Source organism: Grammomys surdaster, unplaced genomic scaffold, assembly GCF_004785775.1.
Source record: "Grammomys surdaster isolate TR1022 unplaced genomic scaffold, NIH_TR_1.0 224, whole genome shotgun sequence".
Lineage (NCBI taxonomy): Eukaryota > Metazoa > Chordata > Mammalia > Rodentia > Muridae > Grammomys > Grammomys surdaster.
Window position 1 is genome coordinate 6368424 of NW_021604669.1, and position 20497 is coordinate 6388920.

General features: G+C 45.2%; 1 protein-coding gene across 3 annotated transcripts in view; it reads left to right on the forward strand.

Moving 5' to 3' along the window:
• The window catches only part of Zfat (zinc finger and AT-hook domain containing), a 180356-nt gene that overhangs the window by 66238 nt on the left and 93621 nt on the right, over window positions 1-20497 (forward strand). For all 3 annotated transcript variants that reach the window (XM_028773252.1, XM_028773253.1, XM_028773254.1), the window contains exons 4-7: window positions 4294-4479; window positions 6772-6922; window positions 10862-12303; window positions 13077-13309. In XM_028773252.1, the coding sequence (XP_028629085.1) occupies window positions 4294-4479; window positions 6772-6922; window positions 10862-12303; window positions 13077-13309 (2012 nt within the window). The remainder of the gene's footprint in view (window positions 1-4293; window positions 4480-6771; window positions 6923-10861; window positions 12304-13076; window positions 13310-20497) is intronic.

A 20497-nucleotide genomic window follows, 5' to 3' on the forward strand; every position in this document is an offset into this window, starting at 1 on the left:
ATATGTATATGTATATGTATATGTATATGTATATGTATATGTATATGTATGTATATGTATATATCTATGAGAGACAAAACATGAAATATATTATCTTTATCTTCCTCTCTCCCATTATTCTCTTATTTTACCCTCTGCCCTTCCTTTTCCTATGGCCTTCTTTTACTTTCATGTCCCCCCTCTACACATACACACACACACACACACACACACACACACACACACAAATACACATACAAATATAAACATGTCTATACACACATATTATAGAAAATGTGTACTGTTTATCTTTCTGAGTCTGGTTTCTCACTTAGCATGATGGCCTCCGGTTCCACCCATTTTTCTACAAGTATCCTTGTTTCATTCTTCTTTATGGCAGCCCTTGTTTTTTCACTCTGATCTCTTACTCCTTTGCTTTCCCCTCCTCTCAACACCATTACATCAGAGACTAAAATTTCAGTGCATGAGTCTTTGGGGAACAGCTACCCTCAGAATGTAGCCCCACCTTTGGATCACGGAAGATGTGTAAGTCCAGGGACTAAATGCAAAATGGTTATTCAGTCAGTTTGTGGCCCATGTTTTTGGAGCTGTGAGCAGGAGAAGGTATGCATGGAGGGTGTCACTTGGGCGTCAAGGCCCTGGCCTCAGTGGGTAGTTGACAGATGGTTTGTGGAAATTTTGCAGACTTTCATACTTACTATCTCCTAATGGAGACAGAAGGTAGGCATTAAAGGTTCCCCACCTGAGAGTAACTTGATTACATTTGGGTTGTAGAATGGTTCATTCTGGAGCTCAGGTGGAGGGCAGTGTAAAGATCCTACTAGAGACATGAGTTACAAACAAGTTCACATAAGAAGAGAAGTCTCCATAGGACAAGCTGTCTGGGGTCAGTAGTCCAGGCTGTCTGAGGGACAGTGCTGTGGGACCTGTCTTTTCCTTTATAAGCCTTATGAACAAACTTTTCCTTGGTTTCTCCTAGTGGCTTGTGCATTGGTTCTACAAGTGGACCTGGTTAAGTCTGTGACCAATAATTTGATTATTAAGAAAGAAAAGTGCTTTTAGAAACTCCTGACAGCCTTCTCTTAGCCCTGACTGGTCAAGCCTGGATCCTGTAGCCCAGGCACTCTGCAGGCACTGCAGTGTATTCTCAGTTCCTACAAAGGGTGGTGGCATTCTTTCAGAGGGTGGAATTGGGGGTGTGCAGCTGTGTGATCCTTGAGAGGAGGCATGGCTAGCACAGGAGACACTGGTTGGTAGCGACCTTTGATGGTTACAGCTTCTGGCCAGAGCTCTTTGGTTCCTGACTGTCACTGTCCTATGACCAGACACCTTGCATTCCCATTGCCGTTTACTGGACCCAGCTCTATCTGTTTACTGGACATAGCTCTGCTATGGTGGGCTGCTCCCCCAGAACTATGAGCTAAAGCAAACTTAGTACCACCTAAGCTGCTTCTGTCAGGCATTTTGCCACAATGATGGGGAAAATAAGCAGCCCAGGTGCTTACCCACAGCGTGAGCACACTGCAGCCAGAAGGAGGGAGTTGGAGGAGCTGCAGTAATTAAGGTGAGGGGTCTTCTCATAGTCTCTTCTCTCCCGGGGCCAACACAGGTCCCTCTCGTGTTTCTTAGTCTGGTGTGGCTTCCAAGCTTTCACCCGCTGCCAGTGACAACTGTTCCCACTCACTTCTGCAGTGTGTACACCTGGTGCCTGCAGAAGAGCTTGCTACTGTTCATCCCCTGCAGCGGGTGAGACCTCTTCATTTCTTATGGCCCTGGTTGACAGTGTGTACCGTTGTTTGCTTGTTGTTGATTTATGTTGTTCACCAGGCTAAGCTTATGGTAAACTCGGATCCTCAGGTCTTTTTTTTTTTTTATGTCAACATATCTATTCTTGGCATATCACCCACATATTGAATCATATCCCATGGTGGATTCTGTTATAGAGTAAGACATCATTTTACAAGCAAAAAAAAAAAAAACCCATTAGATGTTGTTCTACCTTTTTATAGCATCCAAAATATCCTGCCGTAGTATTTATGTGCACACATCACCCAATATCTAGGCGACAAAAAGACTTCTGTGACTCAGCCAATTTGTAGGCTTGTAGAAATGTTTTTGTAATAGCCTCTAAAAAAATCAAACAAGGCAAAAATTGCTGTGAGGCATGTTGCATAGCAAGCTTCCCAACATGGAGGCTGTGCCAGCAGCCTTGGAGAGCAGCAGGTGCTGTGCCCATCCTGTGGCTCTCAGGGGCTGAAGGTGGTAGCGTAGTGTTGCGCCTTGGCTTTGGGCCTTGGAGAGCAGCATGCGATGCTGACTCACGATGCCTCCTATCTCCTTTCTCCTTTGCTTAACGTTGATATATTTAATACTATTCTCTTAAAGACTAACCCAGACTCTTTCCTGCAGATCTGGAGCTGATCCAGGAGCCTGGCAAGTACCGTGGGTTTATGGGACACAATGTGAATCCTTGGTTCGATCATTCTGTTTCCTCAGCTTCACCTCAGCCAGCATGGCTGCTAGGTTATCTGTTGTACGTTTACTGGTGCATTCTGTTGTGTTAGCTGGAGCTGACTTGAGATGTAGGAAGCACCAAAGATTGGTTTCTGCCTGTCTCCCTTTGCCCGTCCCCCTACCCCACTTCACTGCCTCCGCCTCATTGTTTCCTGGTTCCAGTCTCACCTCCATGATAACCCCATATATTCCTGCACTTTCCCACCTTCCCACCTTCCCAGCTGCCTGTATGCTCACCTGGGCTGCATCCATTGGTCTGTCCTCTACACACATGCCTCATACAGGGGCATGTGGAATCACTCCCAGTGTTCTCTTTGGACATTCTGAAGATCTGGTCCTCAGCTGGGTCATTTCAGAACTGGTGATTCTAGTAAAGCTCTCTGTCCCCTCATTCCCTCTGCTTTAGTGCATCTGGGACTGTCCAGGTGTTTGCATTCTAGAGTGCTCCTTTGTCCTTCACTGCTATGTGAAGGCTAGTCTCACTCCTTAGGCTAACACCAAGGCTGGACCTGTCATGGCTGCTGTTGTACGTCTGTAACTGATGCATTTGTTCTGCAATACATTTGAATGGTTTGCAAATCCATTTATTTTGTTTTCCACAACACGGCATCATGTAAGCTTTAAGGCAGCCCAGCTCTTCCTTGGATGAGATGGCTTCAGTTGCTCACCATTACCTTCAGGAGATGCACATGGGATCCAACAGGTCCTAGGATGCCCTAAATGTGTTTTGCTTGGCTTCCCCATTGTCTTAAGAAAGGCAAGGTAGCAACTAGCTTTGAAAAAACAACAGCTCCTGTAGTAATCTGGACATACTGTCCTTTGTGGAGCTATCAAAAGATGTGACAATCATTTCACATCCCCACCAGGGCCAGGCCAGATACATTCTATATCTTCTCTAATGCAGGTTGACTGGGCTTAGTGTCCTTACTCGAGGGAGATTGCGGCTCTTCTTAGCATTCGTGATTTTCCTGGGCTTACCTCTTAGTCTGTTTTAGTCCCCCTCTTCTTTTTCATGTAGGTGTAGTCTCCTGGATGCTCAGCCAAGTATTTATCCCTTGCCTCTGTCTTCCTTTAGACTGGAGCGCTGCCATTCATTATCATCACACGCGTTCCTGAGACCCTGTCCTCATCAGTGGTTCCTGTCTTCCCCATCCAGTGCTTCATTAACCCTCACTTTTTCAGTCAGCCATAGCTAACAGCGCCATAAAGCCTTTCTGACCTATCAGGTAGCCTCTACCATCCTGTCCCTTCCTCTTGTTTCATACAACACAGAACAGAGACTGCTCTTGATCGCATCTGTTATCTCTTTGTCTGTTCTGGAGTGGAGGGCCCTTGAGAGCTTGGTATGTTCTTATCATATGTCTGCCGTGCCTGGCACAGGGAACATGCCTGGAAAGCATAAGTTGATTAAGAGAAGAACTTTTTTGGACTGCGATCTCAAATCATTTTCTCTGAAATGCTGGTATTAATGATGGTTCATGAAAATGAGCCCAGGGTCTATGCTGCTTTGTCCAGCAGTGTATTCCCAGTACCTAGCTGTGACCTGGATACAATGAACATGTTTTACATTGAGTTTGTGAAGAGCCAGCAAGCAATGGTGGATGAGCCAGCACAATGTCCTGCAAGCACTGTGGGCCAGGAAGAGAAAGAGAGAATGGGGGTGGGTATGAGGATGGAGGGATGGAGGCATCTCCTTTGCTATCACCTCTGGGAAGAGTTGTATTTCTTCTCCAACTGGTATGACTGGAAAGCTTATACATTTTGGCATTTGCTCCCTAGGTAACGAGTCAGACCTTGATCTAGAAAAGACATACAAAGAAGATGATCGAGAAAAGGCTTCAAAAAGACCCCGGGCTCAGAAGACAGAGAAAGTCCAGAAGATCTCAGGAAAGGAGGCAGGGCAGCTTTCTGGAGCGAAGAAACCCATCATCAGCGTGGTCTTAACTGCTCATGAAGCAATTCCAGGTGACTGCACACAGGCTGGAAATGATACAGTGAGAGCGTGTAGCACAGCTGCTCTTGGGGCAGCCTGAGGAAGGAGACCTAGGTCAGAGCCTGTGTGTTAGGTATCCTAGTGGAGTTTCATTTAGTCACTGATGAGTAAGATCACAGACCTCCTTATCCTCTGGGGCTGTCTCCTGTCTCCTCAGCCTACTCTATTGTCACTCAGGTATGCAAGAACAGTCCCTTTTGTGCTTCTCCCCATCTGCTCAACTGGTGGTGCCCCTGTCAGCTACAGTGACGGCCTCCTTGATGGAGCTGCCCACTCAGCCCACACAAGAGCAGCTGCTGTTCTCCAGGCCCTGGCAGACACTGCCTGGCTTCTTCACATTTTCATGGTATTCATTAAAAATATATTTTTTTAGTAGTAGAAGTTTTTTTCTCCTTGTTGATATGTTATATCTTCTTTTCTAAAATGTTTCTTGTAGGAAAGACTACTTTGGGAAAACAAACAATGTCTTAAGAGTTTCTATTACTGTGATAAAATATGGCCCAAAGCAACTTGGGGAAGAAAGGGTCTGTTTCAGCTTGCTACTCTCAGAGGGAATAGGCCATCACAGAGGGAAGTCAGGCCAGGAACTCTAGGCAGGGACCCAGAGTCAGGAACTGAAGTGGAAGCCATGGAGGAATGCAGCTTACTGGCTTCCTCACTCATGGTTTGCTGGACCGAAAGTCATTTGCTACCACATCTGGCTCAGCCTGCTTTCGTACACAAACCTGCCTAGTGTTGGCACTGTCCACAGTGGCCTGTGCCCTGCCACATCAAGGTTCTCCAAAGTTTGTTCATAGGCCATGATGGAGGCATGTACTCAATTGAGGTTCCCTCTTTGCAGGCGACCCTAGCTTGTGTCAAGTTGACATAAAAACTAGCCAGCACAGTTGGTGATGGATTTTGAACTATCATAAAGATTGACATAAAACTAGGTACCACAAACAGTTTGTGATAGAGTCCAAGATGTCATAATATTGTTTTTTCTCTTTGCATGCTTTGGGAATATTAGCTGTCTAATAAAATGGGGACATTGTCAGAATTTTCAGAACAGCTGCCCACTTTAAGCATCTGTTTTCAGTACCAATAGCAGACATTGAAAGTCAAAACTCTGAATACATTTTCTCTTTTATACTTAACTACAGAGTAAGGTGTCCAGGAGAGAAAAGACTGTACGAAAGTAGGCTACTTGAATTCTCTAGAAAGTCACTTCATCTGCCCACTCTGCTTCAGAGAAATATTATTGTGGATAAGGAAAGTCCCATAGGACAGTTTCCTGTTCTCAGTGGATATTAGAGAAAATTTCCACAATTTTTCTCAAAAATTTGTAGTAATATTTGGAGACTCTCATGAGGGTAAAAGCATAATCAATTCCCTTTGGTGTTTTAGAACCAAATGGTAGCTAGAATCTCTAACCCCAACCCCGATTCACTCACAAACTCACGCAATCTAAGCTCACACATATATACACCCACAGTCACACCCACAGTCACACTCACACACACACACACTCACACACACACACACACACACACATACACACACACACACTAATGCACACTCCCTCACACTCCCTCCACCTTTCATACCTATTTATCCTCATGCACATTCAACACACCCACACAGACCCATGCACCAAAGAACAATCACATACATATTCATACACACTCACTTTCTCACACATAGACTGATACACACACATACACACACACTTATATCCGTACACGTATTTATACCCAATGTCACACACAAACACACATGTACAGGAACCCACATCCACAAAGTGTTCCTGCTCTGCGGGGTCTTGGGTTGGTTTATGTTATAGAGTTGCAGAAGCAGAAGTGACCTGGGGGTTTTCTCTTTGGACCTGCCATTTCTGTTCATGGGAAGAGAATCAGTAGCATTAGGGTGCTCACATTCCCACTTTGCTGACTGCTCTGCCACCCCATGCTGCCTTACTGCGGCTTTATACTAGCTTCAAGTTTAACAGCTGTGGCTGTGTAGAAAGTATTGCAAGAGACATATGTATATTTGACTGTTTCATAATCAGATTGAGTGAAACTGTACTTCAAGAAGACATTTGGGCATATTGCTAGAAAAACTGTATTTTCATGTAAACACACACACACATACACACACACTTAAATCTGTTATGTGAATAAGAAAACAAATGTGTTGCATGGAAGTCCTACAGTAAAATGTCCCTCAGGACCTGCTCACTACAGCTAGCACCTCTCAGTAAGCAATGCACTGTGTATCAATCTCAGGTGCTACCAAGATTATTCCAGTGGAGGCTGGGCCCCCCGAAACAGGATCACCCCCTCCTGAGACCACTGCAGCAGACCTGGTGCCAAGGAGAGGGTACCAAGAATATGCCATTCAGCAGACCCCATATGAGCAGCCCATGAAGTCCAGCAGGTGAGTTGTCCCATGGGCTCTAGTTAAAAGTGGGCTTCCAGTGCCGTGCACACAGAGCAGGGGAGAGCTCTACATCTGCTGGCCTGGGTTCTATTCCTGACCTTATCTATAGGGTCTTAACCTATAGCTTAGCTGAAGAGTCCACCCCTCCATCATGCCTTAGTATAGGACTTCAGAGACCAGAGCAGCACAGTGCACCTTAAGAACTGAGCACACACTTGTCTTAACATGTTACCAAGTCAAATGTATCCTTCAACTTTGAAAAGTTGCAAACAATGCCTGGTTTGCACATACCATGAGAGTGTCTACCTTTCAATAGGGAAGGCGGAAACAACCCTCATGGTGGCAGCTGCAGGAACCAATCATTCTTTATGGAGTCCACTACCACTGTTAGTTCACGGCATATATTCGGTATTTCTTATGATATTCTAATATATATGCATATATGTATATAAATAATATACTAATATAAATGTTTTATTTTTTCAAATACAAAATACTAAATATATTTTTTCCTTTAAAAAATTTATTAAACCTTGAAAAAAATCTTTCAATTTTAGTACATATTAAAAATATTTGTAGCTGGGCAGTGGTGGTGCATGCCTTTTCATTCTAGCACAGAGGCAGGTGGATCGAGGCCAGGCTGGTGTATAAAGCAAGTTCCAAGATAGCCAGGAATCTTCACATACCCCTGACCCCCCAAAATTGTCTTCTTCTTATGTATTTCTATTATAATTTAAATGGCTTAAAAAAGAAAAAAAAGGTTATATCGTCCAGGCTGTTCTTAAGCCCATAGTTTTCATGTCTTGGCTTCCTATGTATACAGAGGGATGTGCCACAATGTTATAGGCTTGGGCCATAATACTCAGGTCTAATAGCCATGATTTTGCTGTGTTAGACAATGCAGTGATTCACACTCTGGGACATTCACCTTCCCAAGCTTCTTCAAGTTTTCCTGAAGTATAAACTGCTCCAAGTGAAATTGTTATATCCAGGAATGTATACTTAAAAGTTAAATGGACATCAAAAACTGCCCCTCAACCTGGGACTTGTGGTGTTTATTGTTTTCTAGATAAGTCTTAGCTGGATATGGCCCCATTGAAGTCAGTAGACAAATATATGAGCAGGCTCTAAACACAAAGTATGTGTCTATGTGAGAGGCTTTAAGGTTATTTCTGTCTTTAACTGTTGAGGATAATATTTAAAACTGTGTGGCCCAATCTGGCATGTTCTTATGGGGCTGCCATGTTCCCGACTAGATAAGGCCTGAGGCTGCTCGGCTCTGACCGGCCCTGGCACCCATGAGATGCCAGTGTGGGAGATGTCTCTGCCAATCCGCCATGCTGGCTCCACAAAGCTTGGCTGAACCATAGACAATACACACCATCCATGCAGTACCTGATAGAAATGAGACTCTAATGTTTAAAGATTAACCAAAGGATTTATATATTTAGAAATGCTCAATTAACAATTTCCCCATGCAATTAGAGTTGTTTCCAAATATCTAACCTTATGATATAAATTGTAACCCAGGACTGTTCTGGACCCATGCTTGGTTCTCCATGGCTCCTATATCTCTCCACTCTCTTCCTAGCTCCTCCTCTTCCTTCTCTTCTTACTCTCCTAGCTCCTCCCACATTAGCTCCTCCCCAATCACTGTGCTTATTGAAAGTAGTGTAGCAGCAGCAGGAAACCATCCTGGTACACTTGACTGTTGTGAAAAATGGGCTTGAAGGTGTTCCTTCCTTCAATTGACTGTCTCATTGTTCCTTAGGTTCCTAGAGGTAGAGTCACTATGGTAGCATGTTTGACTTTTGAATAGTTCTCAGAAGGACCTCTCTAACCAAATAGGAAACCCTTGCAGTAAGGTAACGCAGAAAGCATTCTGTCCCCATCACAGCAGTGTGAGCTGGCCCTTAGTCATCACTTAAGAATCCAATGTAAAACCTAATGGAGCCTGGTTAGCATTGTCACCAGCTGTGCCACCTTCCGTTAAAGCAGGCCACTCAGGGCTCCGCTAGGTATTTGTCTAATATAAAAACAAAGCAGAAGAGAGTCTCATAAGACCATTTAAGTCTCTCAACAGAGGAGGAAATGGTGAGATTTGCTTATTTAATTAATGTGATGAGTCCAGGGCTTTTTTTCTTCAGTGTTCTCTATAAAACTTATCACCTTCTGGATGTCTTTGTCATTTGGGAAACAACTAAATTCCTTTCCTTAAAGAAGCTTTAGGTGTAGCATACAAGTGAACTAGTAACTTCCAAATTTGAATATTGTAATTTCATCCCGTGAATTGTACCCTTTAGTATTTATGAACTGCAGTTCACTGAAGTGCTTTAAATTTAAAGAGACAGTTGTATGAATCCTGTCATCAATACAGATCTTATATCTGTGGTAGGCATAGCTTAATGGGGCTAATTAATAGCTCTGCATGGTTAGTAGTGTGCCATAAATCCTTATTGGCTAGCCTAGCTATGCCTTCCAGAGGAACAGCAGTTGCCAGAGTTGGATTCTTTCTTGCTTCCTTGATCATCTCCCTCAGTGTTCTTGTTCCTGGTGCTTGATCATGTACTTCAGTGCCTGTAGTTTTGGTGGCAGGAGTAGCCCCTCTGAAAGAGCTTGTTCCAAGTGTACAGTCACACTGTAGAGGAGTCGCTGTGCCCAAGAGATTTCATGCCATAAGGGGGATGAGGAAGGGTGAGCATGGTCCAGAGGCCATGAGGTCCTTGAGGTCACGTCACTAAGCAGTTGTTTGCTGGGTGGCAGATGCTTAGTTTCCTTCTGTGTGAAATGGGTCTGATGGATTAAATAGTCAGCACAGGGCTGGTGGTAAGCACTCCCTGATTATTAGTGAGGACCTCTGTATTTCATCCGGTGCCTTCCTTGCCACAATGAAAGAGATAGGCTCCATGAGGCAGGTCATGCTTTTATTCAGAGACAGGTCATGCTTTTACTTAGCACCATATATGTGAAATCTAACACATGCCTTGTCTAATCAGTAGAAACTGCTTATTTAATGGCGTGTGACGTTAATAAAGGCAGTGCTGTTTTCCCCATCTGAGCTCTAAGCCCGCAATGGTGAAAGAGGACAATTGGTAGTAAGTCAGTCATCCGCTGTGTCCGAGAGCTTCAGGAGAGAGGAGTGTGGTTCATATCAGTGGTGAGCTCACCCAGCAACCTGGCTCTCCTACCTAAGACCTAGATCAGCACTAGCTGATCTCACAGACACCTCTCTGGACAGCTATTGCTCACCACAGGCAGGCACATCCCTGCCGTCTAGCAAACCAGAGGTCTTCTTCCAAACACATCACCATCTATCTGTTTTCTCCCTTTTGGGTAGAAAGGAGGACATGGAGAAAGGCCAGGGGTCTTTCTTTCAAGAGTGTCTCTCTCATGCAAACTTTCAAAGAGAATGAGATCCACACAGTTAATGGAATGAATAGACAAGTGTGGATTATCAAATCTGATGAATAAGCTCATGGAGACTGAATTTGCTCCTGTCCGTGTATCCGAGAACGAACACAGCTTGAAGCATACCTAGTGTCCGCGCTTGTATGAATCACACCCCCTGTTTCTGTTCCCTTCTCTTGCCACCACCTTTCCTGTTCAGATGTTATGTTAGCAGGCGCTCCCAGCAGCCTTTATTCCCTTAGAGGTGTCTTCTTCTCTACACATACTTCTTTCAGTGACTACCATGATGTTGTGGAACACTGCCAGACTCCCTTCTCTCCCACTCTAGTTTATGCTCCCCAATGAGCAGCACTCACTTTCCTCATTGTCTGTGCCTATTCTGTTCCCATCCACAAGCCTTATTTGCTGAGTGAATAAATGCCACACCTTTGCCCTGCTCCTCTGTAGCTGACTGCACTGGCTTCATAGTTGGTTCATTGGAAAACTTCCAGGTCTCCAGAAGTTAATGGTGCCGTCTCTCATCCATAGGTTAGGTCCCACGCAGCTGAAGATCTTCACTTGTGAATACTGCAACAAGGTGTTTAAGTTCAAGCACTCACTGCAGGCTCACCTGAGGATCCACACGAACGAGAAGCCATACAAGTGCTCCCAGTGCAGCTACGCCAGCGCCATCAAGGCCAACCTCAACGTTCACTTGCGGAAGCACACTGGAGAGAAGTTTGCCTGTGACTACTGCTCCTTCACCTGCCTCAGCAAGGGCCACCTCAAGGTGCACATCGAGCGGGTGCACAAGAAAATCAAACAGCATTGCCGCTTCTGCAAGAAGAAGTACTCAGATGTCAAGAACCTCATCAAACACATCCGGGACATGCATGACCCGCAGGACAAGAAGGTCAAGGAGGCCTTAGATGAGCTACGTCTCATGACGAGGGAGGGCAAGCGGCAGCTGCTCTATGACTGCCACATCTGCGAGCGCAAGTTCAAGAATGAGCTAGACCGAGACCGCCACATGCTGGTTCATGGCGACAAGTGGCCCTTTGCGTGCGAGCTCTGTGGCCATGGGGCCACTAAGTACCAGGCCTTGGAACTGCATGTCCGAAAGCACCCCTTTGTGTATGTCTGTGCTATCTGTCTCAAGAAGTTTGTCAGCTCCATCAGACTGCGCTCCCATATCCGAGAGGTGCACGGGGCGGCCCAGGAGACCTTGGTTTTTACCAGCTCCATCAACCAGAGTTTCTGCCTCCTGGAGCCTGGTGGGGACATCCAGCAGGAAGCCTTGGGGGACAAGCTACAGCTGACAGCAGAGGAATTTGTGTGTCCAGAAATGGATGGACGCAAGGAAGAGGCTTGTCCTGGGGAAGCCCAGCCTGAGGTGGGACTGAGGGAGTTGGAGGCCCCTGGGGAAGCACATGCCCCACCTGAGCCCTTGGACACCCCCCAGAGTGAAAGTGTTTCCCTGTCCCCCTGCAAACTAGAAACCACTGTGGTCTCCTCTGACCTCAACTCTCTTGGAGTGGTTTCAGATGATTTTTTATTGAAAAATGATACCTCCTCTGCTGAGCCTGATGCTGCTGCCACCGAGGCAACCTCGGACACAGAGCATCGAGACTCAGCTCAGACTCAGGGTGAAGATGTCACACTGCTGCTGGCCAAGGCCAAAAGTGCTGGACCAGACCCAGAGAGCCCTCCAGGTGGAGGGCAGAATGTGACTGCTCTGCCAGCCAGTGACTCTGCCTCTAACAGGTGTCTCAGGGACAACCCAGCAGAGGCCTCAGACCTCCTTCCTACAGTGGCTAATGGAGAGGACGTTGGTGTGTGCCAGCCTGACCCCTGCACACTGTCCTCGGAGCACCACCCTGGCAGCACAGCGTTCATGAAGGTCCTAGACAGCCTCCAGAAGAAGCAGATGAACACCAGTCTTTGTGAGCGGATCCGGAAGGTTTATGGAGACCTGGAGTGTGAATACTGCGGTAAGGAAAGGCTGAGGGCGGTCACCTGTGCCTTTGAGTGGAGCTTTCCTTCCCAGCAGCCAGGCCATTCCTCTCATGCTATCCTCAGCATGGATTCCATGTGAGCTCATGTTGCTTTGCAAAGACCACCTCCTCCCTGAGCCACCGTCCTCTGTGATAGATAGGAACAATGAGCCTGTGTCAGAAGTTGCAGTCGGAGCCTTCCAGGAGTCGGCTGGGATAATGCACCACTGACCATGTTGGGGACCATGTTGTGGGCTTCCCACAACTCCTACCACCTTCTGACCAAGAAGAATCGTTCTTCTGGCTTTCAGTTGTGGCTGCGTCAACTGGGTAGAGAGTGTAGGAGATAGGCTGCGGCTCTGATAGGGAGGCCCGAGCAGCTCCCTTCTAGCTGGGAGGGATAGCTCAGTGTGGGAGCTCCCAGGCGGTACGAGTACAGGAAGTGGGCAGCCTAGAGCAGGCCTGTAGCCAGAGTATCAAGAGGACTAGAAAGCTCTTGGCTTTGTACATTTGCAGGGTAGAGTCTGACATAATTGGCTCTCCTTTCTCTTCTCCTGACCCTAGCACCATGTGAAAAGCTGGTGGTACCTTAAATACTTGAATACTGCCAGCTTTGAAAACTAATTTCCTGACAGAAATGTTGGTGGAGAATGTGAAGGGCATACAAGATAAAGGAGATAAATATGGTAGAGTAAAGATGATACTTAAAAAAAAAATCAAATTTAGTAGAAAAGAAACTTCCTTGTTCTCATGTGAAAATATTTTTTTAGGCAAACTTTTTTGGTACCAAGTGCATTTTGACATGCATGTCCGCACCCACACCCGGGAACATCTGTATTATTGCTCCCAGTGTCACTATTCTTCCATCACCAAAAACTGCCTTAAACGCCATGTAATTCAGAAACACAGTAACATCTTGCTGAAGTGTCCCACTGACGGCTGTGACTACTCGACTCCAGATAAATATAAGCTGCAGGCCCATCTTAAAGTTCACACAGAGCTGGTAAGTAGCAAGCCCAAATGGTGGCCCCTCCGCTTCCCCCTGGGTGCCCATTGATCTCACATTTATGCATATAGAGCTACCCCTGCTGCAGGGGTGTACACACCCTGCCCTTCCAGACACAAAGGGGCCTCCTCCTGCCTCTTGATGCTTCACAGAGCTTTCTCCCCTACCCCAGCTCCTTTCTTAGTGAGTCCCTGACTAGAGCAAATCACATTCTCGCACATACTTTTAGCATTTGAGAGAGTCTACAGAAGAATGATCTGCAGAGGAAATGGAGCAAAGGTTTCACAAATGGCATTTTTAAGTCTTATTAATAATAGGAATAATAATAGCTGCCCGTGAGTGTTGTTGGGGGATTAAACTGGATGATTGGATGGAATGAGGTGATTATACCAAGTATGCTGTTGTCATATTAGCGTGGCATTCGTATAAACATCAACAGAATCTAGGAAGCTTTGATTTAAGAAGTGACATGTTTATCCAAGGTGCCATTAACGGCCCGATGATCATGTCTGGTTCAATGGAGATTGGTCCCATAATGATGAATGAATGTTTTCACAAGGTCTAGTCTGATGAGAACATATTGACAATCATGGGAATGATTTAAGACTTCTTGCCATAATAAAGATGCCACACCCGGGGCCCGTTTGGCTCTGTTTTATGTAGACAGCACAAAAGGAAGCTTCAGAAATGAGAAGAGTTGCTTTGACTTTCTGGTCTAAGGATCACTAACTGTCAGGTGGTTTGTCATCAGGGTGCATTTGGGGTGTTTGGAGGTGTGAGGGGCATGTTGGGGTCGACTCCAACACTGTCTGCTACATCCCCATGAGCTCCATGGTCTCAGACAATTCACTCACCATGTCTGAAAGCTGCCACCTTTTATATAAAATATACACTTAAAAGTCTGTCTTGTTCTGTTGCTATGACGACACACCACAACCAAGGCATCTCTTAAAAGACAAAGCATTTAGTTGGGAGCCCGCTTACACTTTACAGGTTTAGTCCATTATCACCATGGCAGGAAGCATGGGGACATGCTGGTAGACCCTGGAACAGAAGTTGAGAACTACATTCTGATCTGTAGGCAGAGAGATAGACTCTGGGCTTTAAAACCACACAGCCCACTCCCAGTGAAACACTTCCTTCAGTCCTTTTGTAGGCCACATCTCCTAATCCTTTCAAATATTGCCACTCACTGGGGACCAAGCATTCAAATCTAGGAGCCTATGGGAGGCCATTCTCATTCAAACCATCACAAAGTCCATGATGTACATACTCATGTACACTCATAATGTAATACAACTGCTCTGTGCCACAGTTTACTTGAGAGGTGAGGATGGGGTGAAGGAGGATACTTAAGCGTCTGGTGTGGACTATTGTTTTGAAGCTTGCTGCTCTGGACTTAGAGCTTTTGAACCCAGGTCAAATGGGGTGACAGGAACTAAGCCATTGTTCACTGAAAAACTGACTATGCAGCCTAGGCTGCCTCTTGTTCCACGTGTAGAATTTGCCCATTAGTTGTGAATATCCTGGGATTGCTGGTCTAGCCTGATTATGTTCTTCCTCAGATGCTGATGCTCAGTCTCTTGACCACATCCCTGAGTGTTGAGGTCATTGGGGAGCATCAGGAATATTCGGCGGATGTCTTTAGTCTTGACTTTGTGTGCTTTGCTTCTTACTTATAAACAGCTGTTGTAGATGCTATCATTTGAGTGTAACCATTGGCACATTCATCAGAACAGCTGTGCTAAACTGCAGTGGCTCTCTGAGATCAGTGACATTGACTGTTGATGTTCTCTTATAGAAACAGGGCCACAGAGAGGGGTGTTAGACCCTCAGTTGGTCACAGTTACTCTCTCCTGTACCCTGCAGCTAGCTGTGTATAATTCTTCTCTAGTTACACATATCTTTGGGATCTTTAGGGATGCTAGAGTGTGTAGACCGTATATGTGTGTGTGAATGTGTGTGTTTGTGGGGGGGGCAGTGTGTGAGTGTGAGTGTGCGTGTTTGCGGGGGGGGCGGTGTGTGCCCGCGCGCGCCGGGGGGGTTGTAGCTGAAATGCTTGGAACTCCGTCTGTTTAGCTAGTTGTCATTAGTTCTGAGGTGAGACTTTTCTCCTTTGAGGTAACCTCTCTCTCATCTGTGTTGGATAAGTAAGTCCAATAATTGGTTCCCCAGGTTAGTCTCTGATTGACATGTGCTTTTTTTTGTCATTGGAACCGTGTAAGGAGCGAGTAAGCATTTGTCGGCATCTCCCCAAGGAATGTTACACAGTGGTGACATTCCACTTCTCAACTTTCGTGGTGGTGAATGTGGTGGCGACTTTCTGAGCACTGATCTCACCTCTACTAACGTGTAAGAAGCTCTGGGGAGACCAACCTTGGGGCAGAAAGCTGCTGGTTTGCTCTTGTAGTCACTTCCTTGTGGTTTTACTTTTCCAAGTCCCCTCTAGGGAGTTAGAAATCATCTCCTCTGCTGTGAAGAGTCGGTTGTCTAAGTGTCTGTCAAGGAATACTTGACCTCTGGTTATGGCATGAGTGAGGGCTGGCAGATTTCACTCCATGGCCTTATCACAGTCCAATGCTGTTCATTTGGTGTTGGCACGTCAGCAGTGTTAGTGATGAGTCTCCTGGGCACTTATACATCTTCTGAAGGAATGTGGCAGAGGAGAACTATGGCCCAGGTAGGGAGAGGAGACAGTACTTCTGTGTGGCTCTGGCAGCCATTCTGAAAGCTGTATGAGTTAATACTATCTGCACATTGCTTCTAGAGAAGTATAGTATCCTGATGCAAGGAGTGTGGCTCAGTTAACCTCACAAGAGATACTGTTCTGCTTCTCATCAGTTCTCATATTTTCTTAGAAGATCTTAGGGTCTCATTTCTACTCTTGCCCTTGTTAGTATTTTTAATTCTTCCCATTGAGACAAATTGTTTTTTAAAACAGGACCTCGCTATGTAGCCCAGGTTGGCCTAAATTCATAGTATTAATGGTCTTAGACTCCCAAATTCTGGAACTGTAGGTTAAGGCCACCTTTCCCAGCTCAATTGAGACACTCTCTTTATTGTTAGTTAGTTTGTTTTGTTTTTTATTTTTCTTCTTCTTTCATACATTACATCCAGATGTCAGTTTTCTCTGCCTTCACTCTTCCTTACCCCTCTCCCAGCCTCCCCTCTGCTCTTTTGTTTCTCTTAAAAAAAATTGGGCCTCCCAGGGACAACTACCCACGTTGGCCTAACAAGATACAGTAAGACTGGGCAGGAATAATTGAGGAACTCTTAAAGGTATATATTGCTACTTCTGAAGTGGGAGGCTTTGACCTTTGCGTACAAGTAAGACTGTTCCTTCCTGCAAGGAGTACTCTGTTTTCTATGGGATGAATAGATCAATACTGGGAGGAGAATGCTAGCAGGGCAACAAACTGCCCTCCCCAGACACCTTGAGAGGTTGTGGAGTGTGAGTGTGAGGTGGAGGATATTTGGGCCAAGAAAGAGAGCAAGGAGGAAATGAGCATTCGAACGTAGGCACAGACTTGTGAGAATACTTTGATGTCATTCCTGAACACTTGTTTCTGAAGTGGGGTGTTGTATTCTTTTGCAGTGAAGAGGACTTCTTTGAAAACCTCCTGCTTTTGAGTCTGGGTGATATTTGTCTTTTGAGCCTGATGTAATTTATTTCTGTCCTGCGGCTGAGGCTACACACAGGGACACATCTCCTTCCCTTCCTTTAGATGCTGATGACCTGATAATGAAAGTGTTAGCTCTAAAATGCTTCACATCTGCAAGGAAGGTTGTTTTTTAAGCTGTTCTATTGATTTGTGATGTATATAAGGTATAATTTATTCTTTTACAATGTGAAGTTTAGTGGAATTTAGTATATACACTGTTATGTAGCCTTCAGCAACTTTAGAAGCTTTTGTTGTCCCATAGGATGGCTTTCCTGTCTGTTGTCACCACTCCCTTCCTTGTCCCTATACACTTTTTATGTCCATGGACACTTTATATAAAAGGATCTTAAAATGTGTGTGGCTACTATCCTTCTTTATCCATGTGATAGCTAGCTTCATATTCTGCTCCTTTTTATAGTTAGGCACCACTCCCTTGTATGGAGTTTCCCTCACTCTCTGAGTTGATGACCATTTGAAGTGCAGTTAGTGGTGAGCACATCAGGATGGAGCTTTCAGCGATGCTGTCTTAACGCTCATAGCATTTGAGCTAATTCTTGGTGAAATCGGTATAGTAACACAGGCAAGTTAACTTTAGGAAATTAAATGTTAATCTCTCCTTTAAAAAGTTTTCAAAATGTTGAAGCATCTAAAGAGAAGCTGCCCATATTCTCCACTGGCAAGCCTTCCATCACTGTTTAGTGATTTACCCTCACCAGCTACTTGTCTTCACTATTACACACTCACATCATCACTCCCAAGGAGTAGATAACACTGGGGATTTGGAGCTGAGGACAGAGACGCTGCACTCCAAGACCTCCTGCTGACTGCATGTCATTCAGAGAGTTACAGGGGGACTGGGTGAACTTGCTGGTGATGTAGAAACATCGTCTTACATGACTGTGGTCCAGCTGAGGACTTCAGTCACATCAGCATGTACTGGGACAGAGCATGATACTATTCTTACCAGGAAGCCATGGGAAACCTCCTGGGGCTTGATTTCCTTTTTATATACTCTTGAAGAGGGCATCAGATGTGTTATAATGTTGGCCAACTTTTGTTTTAGTATTCTGCCTTGAACACAGATTCCCATGAAGAATAGAAATTAAAATACTGTCCTCTACCTCCAGATGAGCCTACATATCCTGGCATACTCTGGTTGTATTAGGATGCAGAGATAATCTAGCAAATTGCTAGTTTCTGTGACCTTCACAGTATTTCACAGCTAAGAACACATCTAACAATCAAGAAGAATGGGAAGAATGTAGTTTCTTCTCACTGCCTCTCCTTTCTCATTATTAAGTACACAGCATCAGGTTGTAGTGAAGGAGTGCAGTCATCACTCCATGGGAACTGGTTCAGGTCATAGGACATTTGGAGGATGCTTGAAATCCTCATGTAAAATGGTATAGATCTTGGTGCCCTTCTTGTTGCTGTGATAAAACATTAACAAAAACAACTGTAAAATTATTAAAACTCTGTGAAAAGGAGACTTGGGAAAACATTATTTTAGTCTACTGCAAGGGAGCTTTGGGTTTTGGTGTTCATTCCACTTTCATATTGGTCTTGATGATTTTTGTGCAAATCACGTAGGCTCTTTGAGCCTCAGTTATCTCCCTTGTAAATTGGAGACAAAGTACTTCCCTCATGTCTTAAGGCTAAGGGGGTTCAATTAGGTTAGTGATCCATTAGAGGGTAGTACAAACATCTGACTGAGTCATGCCTGGCTCTCTTAAAAGTGAGATCCAGTAGACTAAGATAGAGTTCACCCACACACAAGTGTTTTTCGCCCATACACAGGGCAAGTATAAATTTCCAGAGGGTGTTGTTGTTGTTGTTTGGTGTTGAGCGTTTGAATGTCAGTGAGTATTAGTATTGTGGAGTGTGGTCGGGAGTGAAGGGAGCAGAAGCTGTTAAGTGGCTGGGTTCCTGAGTATCTATTAAATAAGTGTGTAAGCTCTTGACCTAAGTGATTGAATTGGTGACCTCCCTGAACCTCAGTGTCACAGTAGCATTTGTTAGGAATGAGACTCCTGGCTTCCTGCTCTGAGAATCTGTTACTCAAAGAAGGCCCCCTGCTTCTCTTTTGTATTCCTCCCAGGAGGCTTCAAAGGGGCCTACTGGGAAGCTGAATCCCAAGCCTGAGTGTTTTAATGTTTTGAAGGGGCTTACTCTTGCCCTTCAACCTCTCTTGCCCATGTCCTGGAATGAGGTCACAAGTATCTACATCCAGGATTGCCCTGTGAATATAGTGTGGGGATGTCTACAAAGACTCAGCCTGGTCTCATGCATGTGGGGATGTCCTGGTAACTGCTCTCGCTGGTCATCACCTCTAGCCCATCCTCCTCATCCCTTTAGTGAGGATACTAGCAGGGAGACTAGTGGTATACTCATCTAGCATTCAGTAGGTTCTCAGTAAGTGTTCAGAATACTTGGCTCTGATCCTTGAGAAGCACTCAGATTTGTTTTGTTTGGTACTTGCTAGATAATAAGTACTTTTGGGAGAAGCTAAAAGAATAAGTTGCCTAAAAGCACAGAGAAAATAAAAGAAGCTACTTTCCTTATCTTTCCAGACATAAATGGGTATACCTAGTCAGCATATATTCCTGTGGACAGAGGAAAACGCAGTAACTGAAATGTGGTTGTGGACTGTGATCACGTGTCACAAACCACACTTGACTTCGTTCTCAGGCTCTCCAAGCTTCCTGTGTGGAGAGCATCTTCCTCGGGCTCTGGGTAAACAGAACTGTCTTTGGCAGACCGAAAGCTTTTTCTCTGCAACCCTAAATCCAGCACATTGTGGTACTGTGTTCCAACGTGTCGTAACACAGGTGTCACTTTCCTACTTCTTGCTGCAGTTTCTGAATCCCTGCATGGGTGGATAGGCTCTCCGTGTTATCTTTAGATAACTTACAAGTCACAGATCTACTTTCTTTGTCTCCAGCACAGATACTGGCACATAACTAGTACTGTGGCTGTGACCCATTCCTGAAAAATTGTTCAGAGCGAGTGCCAACTTTTAGGGCTTGATGTCAGTGTTCTAGAGGAGGGATACAAGAATGTGTGTGTGTGTGTATTTCCCCACACACTGAGTGGGGGGAATTCATTTTGATCTCCTCTAGCCTGTGTGTGGGCCTCAGAACTTTTCACTTCTTTGGAGGCCAGTATTATCTGCCAGTGATGCACAGGCCAGATGAGGTCACCTGTCTGATAAGCTAGGCTGCTAGCTCAGCCAAGGGCCCCTCCTGCATCTCCTGCCATGGCTGCAGCCTCATGCTAACACCCACTTCTTTCTAGGTCACAAATGGCTTTGAAGGCATCTCTGTTGGTGCAAACAGATTCCAAAGGCTGGGCTCTTAGCCTCCCTGTGGCTAGCTTTCTTGTGTTCCCTGCCTTTGCCAGGGGCTCTTCTAGCTATAGTCCTTTTTAAGTTTGCTGAGTGTGTTTTTGGTGGTTGGATTTCATCTGCAGCAAGACACTGAGTTTTTGAAAAAGAAGTAAATGAATCCTAAGAGTCTGCCCTTCT